At 56.1% G+C, this 6,240-nt stretch overlaps 1 protein-coding gene across 4 annotated transcripts; it reads right to left on the bottom strand.

Moving 5' to 3' along the window:
* Positions 1-1,140: 1,140 nt before the first annotated feature.
* Slc7a4 (solute carrier family 7 member 4) lies at positions 1,141-5,058 on the bottom strand. 4 transcript variants are annotated; one of them, XM_028862759.2, is made up of 5 exons: positions 4,854-5,058; positions 3,130-4,152; positions 2,131-2,771; positions 1,728-1,836; positions 1,141-1,622 (listed from the first exon to the last, which is right to left on the bottom strand). In XM_028862759.2, the coding sequence occupies exons 2-5, from the start codon at positions 4,109-4,111 to the stop codon at positions 1,447-1,449; spliced, it is 1,908 nt and encodes a 635-aa protein (XP_028718592.1). In that variant the 5' UTR covers positions 4,112-4,152; positions 4,854-5,058; the 3' UTR covers positions 1,141-1,446. The 4 variants fall into 4 exon arrangements, with proteins under 4 accessions (XP_028718592.1, XP_028718593.1, XP_028718591.1 ...); XM_028862760.2 differs by having other exon boundaries at positions 3,130-4,149; positions 4,854-4,933; XM_028862758.2 differs by having other exon boundaries at positions 3,130-4,149; positions 4,654-4,858.
* Between the last annotated feature and the right edge of the window lie 1,182 nt (positions 5,059-6,240).

Here is a 6,240-nt window from a genome sequence, read left to right as displayed (position 1 = left end):
CGGGGCGGGGGGGGGGGGGGGGGGGGGAGCCTGGTTACTCCAGGTGGGTCACGTGGACCCAGTAATCCTTGCTGAGGTAAAGCTTGCCAAATCAAGCAGCTTCCTGTGTCGTCTTTAAAGGGAGGAACGAGAAGAGGGAGACATCTACCTTAGAGGGAGGAGGTGCAGAGTGGACCTAGGACTTTCTCCCTCTCTGAACTGTAGCCCCGCAGCTGCCTAGTAGGCTGGCAGGTGGTGGACACAGGGCCAAGCACACGTGCATCCATGCACACTCAAGTGTGCCACTCACGTACTACTCCAAGCCCGCCTCTCATGGTCACTGTCGCCCTGGAGATTCACAAGTAGTAGGGGCCCCAAAGACTTCATCTGAAAACATCCCAGAGTATACAGTAAAAGAGTAAGCTGGCCGGGCAGTGGTGGCGCACGCCTTTAATCCCAGCACGCGGGAGGCAGAGCCAGGCGGATCTCTGTGAGTTCAAGGCCAGCCTGGACTACCAAGTGAGTCCCAGGAAAGGTGCAAAGCTACACAGAGAAACCCTGTCTCAAAAAAAAAAAAAAAAAAAAAAAAAAGAGTAAGCTGTGGCTAGGAGCCCGGATGTGGAAACAGTGATCAATTTAGTCTGTACATAGTGTGCACTCCAAGTGCAGCCGTGTGGGCCATGCAGAATGTGCTGGGGAGTGTCTTGTGGCTGTATACCCATCTTGAGTGCATTTCAATGTCCCTAGGCCATCCCTGGGCACATGCTTTGATCCCCAGGAGCCCAGGAAAATCAAGAGACGCTGACACCCAATGCCTTTTTCAGTTGCTTTCTGAGTCCAGGTTACCCTGCTAGAGGACATGTCAGGGATCTGGGGATACAGGTCACTAGTGGAATCCTTGCCTAACAATCTCAAGGTCTTAACTTCCATCTCAAGCACCACTAACATACATGCACGCATGCACGCACGCACACACGCACGCACACCCTTATGGAGGACATGTGAGGAATCCGACCCTGTCTTCCCACAAGCCCCTCTTCACATTATGCATGTACTTTTCGTAGACCTCTGTGTCTCTGCTGTGGACTGGGGACAATTGTTTGGCTCTTCAGGCAAGTAAGAACTCAGTGCCACAAAGAATGCCACAGCGTACACGACAGCTGATTATAACACTCGCTGATTAGTTATTATTATGGGTCCCAGGTGCTGGGGCCTCTTCCTTGCCCACTCTGCCCCACCTGCCCAGGTATCCAGAGTGGATCATAAACAGGAAAGCCCTGGGCAGTGAGTATATGCCAGCACCGGCCAAGGCCTAACCCATTATCACTTCCTGGGAACTGACAACCCGCCCGGCCCAGTCTGGGAAGGCTTCAAATCCAAGCTTCCTTGGGCAGACAGCTGCCAATCCTGGCCTCCGATGTGGACGATGCGGGGGCCCTCTCTGAGGCAGCCTCACAGGCTGGCCAGCTACTCCGTGCAGCCTGCCTCCTGGCCTGGGGCCTGGCCAGCAGGCTGCACGGCCCGCACTGTTTCCTCCAGGCTGCCACTGGGGAACACCACATAGTGTGCGGTCGTCAGCTCCAGTGGCTCCCTCTGGTTCTCCTTGCTGTGCCAGATGCCGTAGCCAAAATACACGATGAGTCCTGCAGGAGTGGGCGTGAGCCTGAGGGGCAGGTCCCAGCCCCCCCACCCTCCCCCCCACCCCCGTCCTCCCACGGCGGGCCTGTGCAAGCCCGGGCCCCACTCACCAACCAGCAGCCAGAAGATAAAGCGCAGCCACGTCAGGTAGCTCAGCTTCAGCATGAGGCAAATGTTGAGAAGGATGCTGAGGGCTGGAGTCAGAGGCACCAACGGGATCTGAGGGTGCAAGGGTGAGGCTGAGCTTGGCTGCAGGGTAGACACACCAGGCCAGAGCCCGGCTGTGTGGAAGTTCCACAGAACCCTTCTTTGTCTCGGAAGGTTTGGAGGCAGGTGTACCCTCGCCATGCAGGATGTTGGAGAAAGTGGGAATGGATCAACCTGCCTCCCCAGCCCCGTGAGCCCCTCTGAATGGCTCAGGTAGCATGGGAGACTGGGGGAAAGGGAACAGGTTGGCCTGAGAAGGAACAGTATTGGTGAGGCACAAGGCGGGGGATGGGGATGGGGGTGTACCTGAAAAGTGTCTTGCTTCTTTTGCTGCTGGTGAGCCCCCAGGACCAGAAGGCTGAACAGAAAGACAGAACCACTGACGGCCAGCAGCAGGACGTAGCCCCACCGTGGGAGGCGCAGGCCTGAGTTCCCGAAGACCAGCACACATGCCAGGGAGATAGCTGAGGCTACCAAGATGCCAAGCGCCCAGGCTACAGCAGTTCCGGGGCTGCATCCACTCAGGAAGCCCAGGAAAGGCTTCAGGGCTGGTCGCAGCTGCCCAGTCTCAGACATCGAGGTCTGTTCAGCACCGACTAGCTGTATGTGGTCCGAGAAGGAGTCATACTTCTTAGCTGTGGGACCAGGGCTGGCGAGGCACGGGGAGCTGGGTGGAGAAGCTTTCTGGAAACGTAGCACGATGATGCTGGTGGCTACAAAGGTATAGGCCAGCAGGGTGCCGATGGACAGGAACTGGACCAGCGCCTCCAGGTCCATCAGCAGCGCCAGGAGAGACATGAGGACCCCAAACACCAGGATTCCTACTACAGGCACCTGTGTCCGGGGGTGCACTCGGGCAAACACCTGGAAGAAGAGCCCGTCGGCGGCCATGGCATAGACAATGCGAGGCAGGGAGAAGAGGTTGCTGAGCAGGACCGTATTCATGGCTGCAGCAGAGCATAGGGAGCGATCAGCATGGCAGACGAGCCCGGCAGGGCAGCTACCAGGCTCTCAGATAGTGTGTATTGAGGGTATTAGCCTCTCACCTCCCACCGAGGAATGGGGCTCTCCCCTTGAGCTGGCAGTCTGACTGGGAAGGACCCGTGAGCATGTGCTCCCAAACTGATATTCTGTGTACAATTTGTGGGGAGGGGGTCTGCCCACAAGTCTCTGAAAACCAGTGTTTTCGTGAGCTCATTATACAGGTAGTAACACCGGGGCCTGGGCGGGAGTATTTTGAGAGGTTTGGGGCAAGGCCCACTAACTACCCTGTCCCCTCCCACCCTGCCCAGGAGGGTCCCTTACCACAGATGGAACCAACCGCCACAATGAAGCCGGCCCAGCTGTAGCCACGCCTGTAGAAGGCATCAGCGAGCGCCGAGTCAGGGTCCAGGCTGTGCCAAGGAACCATGAGGGTCAACACAGTGGAGACCAGGATGTAGGCACCAGCTGCCAGGCCAAGGGAGATGGCGATGGCCATGGGCACAGCCCACCGAGGGTTTTTGGCCTCCTCACTGGAGGCAGCAATGACATCAAACCCCACAAAGGCATAGAAACAGGTGGCCGTGCCTGCCAGGATGCCGGAGAAGCCGAAGGGTGCAAAACCACCCTCCTCTGGGCTCCAGTTGTGAGGGCGGGCCAGGATGAAACCCAGGACGATGATGAAAAGGATGATAATCATACTGATGGCTGAGAATGTGTGGTTCAGCCAGGAGGAGACTCGGGCTCCACAGGAGACAAAGGCAGAAGCCACAAGTAAAATGCCGGCGGCCAGAAAATCTGGATAACGGGCCAGGAAGGGCACCTGCCAGACACCCATGTGAGACTCCGTGAAGTTGCGAATGCTGTGGTTAAAGATGGCGTCCAGATAGCCACTCCAGGCACGGGCCACAGCGGCACCTCCAATGAGGTACTCCAGGAGCACATTCCAGCCTATGAGGAATGCCCATATTTCGCCCATGGACACGTAGGTGAACAGGTATGCAGAGCCAGTGCGGGGCACACGGGCTCCAAACTCTGCATAGCACAGGGCTGCCAGCAGGGAGGCTACCGCAGCCACCAAAAAGGACAGGAGCACGGCCGGGCCAGCCATGTCCTTGGCCACTGTGCCTGTGAGCACATAGAGCCCAGAGCCCACCATGCCACCCACACCCAGCAGGGTCAAGTCCAGTGTCGACAGGCAGCGTCGCAGTGACGTCTCCATGCTAGACTCTTCCAGTGGCTTCAGGCGGTTCAGTTTCTGGCAGAAGCGTGCCAGGCGGGCAGTGCTGGGCAGTCCCGGGGCCATGGCAGACGGCTGAGGAGTCCTGAGCCAGCTTCTGGAAACTGCTGGGGACAGACAGCAGGAATAACCAGCCAGCCTCCGTTCTTTCCCAGGCTGTCCACCCAGTTCTCGCCTCTCCCTAGGGTCCCAGGACACCTGCACCGTGGACCTACCTGAGAAGGCTTAAATGAGAGTATGTGTGTGTAGGGTAGGCGGGGTGGTGTCAGGGACTGTGGGCAGGAGGGATTGACATCATGGAGGTCCTTCCTGTCAGCCTCAGGCAGTGGAAATGGCAGGGTGGTGCAGACCTGGAGCGGACCTGCGAACCCTGCAGGTGCTTCTGAGGGTGAGTGGGAGGTTGCTTAAGAACATTAGCCAGGAGTGGAACAGGTTCCACGAGCAAGGAGGAATGGGAGGCTTCCTTGGAGCAGGGCCAGGATGGCAGGACCCGGAACAGGAACAGTTCCTGCAGCCCTGAGCGTGGCCAACGAGGACGCCTGGACTCAGAGAAAAGCGATCACCACCACCCCACCCCATCCTTCCAACAGGTTGGAGGATCAGCTCACCTGAGGCCAGGAGGCTAGGGCTGCAAGGGCCCTGAGCCCCGGATGTGGAAGCTGTAGGGCACCTCCCCTCGCCATTTGAGCCCCAGCCGCGGTTGCTGGGGCTGGCTGCCTCCTCCATGCCCCTGGCCCCCAGACATTCTAGCCTTCGCTTGCATTTGCATCCCCACAGCTGCTGTCCCGCTAGACCCGCTGCAACCCACCTGCTGTCGCCGCCGCCGCCACCGTGCGCACTGCGCCTGCCCCGCTAGTTTACAACGCCTGCGTGCTGAGCCCGCCCCTGGCTCCCAGGCACTGGATAAACCGGAGCCTCACACCTCATCCCCTGTTGGGTTCTGCGCAGGGCTCCGCACCGCGTTAGTATCAAAATAACCCTCTTAGCGAGTAGACCAGAGCTGACTAGTCCTAGGGCTCCACCCGTCCTGCTTGCTCCACCACCTGCTGAGCCCTTCAGTGGGTCCAGGTTGGGGGCTGAACCCACCCGGAAGCACGGCAGCAGATACTCTAGCTCCCCCACCCCAGCACAACCACTCCAGCCAACTGGACGTCATCCAGGCCCCCGCCACGGGATCATGCGGGGTTTGCAAATGCCCAGCAGAGTGAGATGAAGACAGGACTCTGGCCAAGTGGCCTTGACAGTCTCTAAACCTCAGCGCACACCACAGGCAAGAGAAGGCAGCCTTTGGGGAGTGTTCTGTGAATGGGCAGGATCTGAAGAGCTGTGGTCTGACAGAGTCCCATAAAAAGACAGATCCAGCATCTAAGACGGCTTGCAGCCCCACTGCTGAGCTGCCCTCAAATGTCAGGGACAGCCCCAAGCGCCCGACAGGCCTCGGAATTCCCAATGGGTTCCAGCATCAGCTCTCCACTAGTGATAGCCCAGAGTGCTCCCCACTTCTCACCAGCATTCACACCACGACCGTGCCTGGGCTAGCTCCGGCACAAGATCTCCAGAGTCCGCTCTGGTTCATTTATGCTTAGGTCTGAGGAGTCTTTTTCTTTCTGTTCTTCTCATTTTGAAAGCAAAAATGCTAGCTAAGCTTGGTGGACCATGCCTGTAGTGCTGGCACATGGGAGACTGAAGGTAGCTGGAGCAAGAGACCTCTCTCTCTCTCTCTCTCTCTCTCTCTCTATATATATATATATATATATATATATACATACATACATACATACATACATACACATATATATACACATATATACATGCATACATACATATGTACACATATATATGTGTATGTGTATATACATATAGATGATAGATGGATATAGATTGATAGATACAGAGTATTTATTTGTATAGTGAGAGTATTGTGTGTAGATAGATAGATAGAGAGACCATGTGAGAGTATTTTATATATATATATACAGTATTGTGAATATATAGTGAGAGTATTATATATATATAGTGAGAGTATTGTGTATATATAGTGAGAGTATTATATATATATAGTGAGAGTATTGTGTATATATAGTGAGAGTGTATATATGGTGAGGAAACTGTAGTAAGGTGTTGATTTGTTGACAACAAAACAACAGCCCAGTCCAACCAGGAAAACCAAAGCAGGCAGCCGTTCCTCTCAGAAC

Source organism: Peromyscus leucopus, chromosome 12, assembly GCF_004664715.2.
Source record: "Peromyscus leucopus breed LL Stock chromosome 12, UCI_PerLeu_2.1, whole genome shotgun sequence".
Taxonomy (NCBI): Eukaryota; Metazoa; Chordata; class Mammalia; order Rodentia; family Cricetidae; genus Peromyscus; species Peromyscus leucopus.
Note: the sequence above shows the minus strand (reverse complement) of the source record. Positions and strands in the feature narration are given on the sequence as shown.

What these genes read in the sequence shown, in the direction of transcription:
- Slc7a4 (XM_028862758.2), bottom strand. Translation starts at nt 4,771, where the DNA reads ATGGAGGAGGCAGCCAGCCCCAGCAACCGCGGCTGGGGCTCAAATGGC. An exon ending in AGAAGCAAGACACTTTTCAG is followed by an intron (nt 1,837 to 2,130) that starts GTACACCCCCAT and finishes TTGCACCCTCAG; the next exon opens with ATCCCGTTGGTGCCTCTGAC. An exon ending in TATCTTCTGGCTGCTGGTTG is followed by an intron (nt 1,623 to 1,727) that starts GTGAGTGGGGCC and finishes CCACTCCTGCAG; the next exon opens with GACTCATCGTGTATTTTGGC.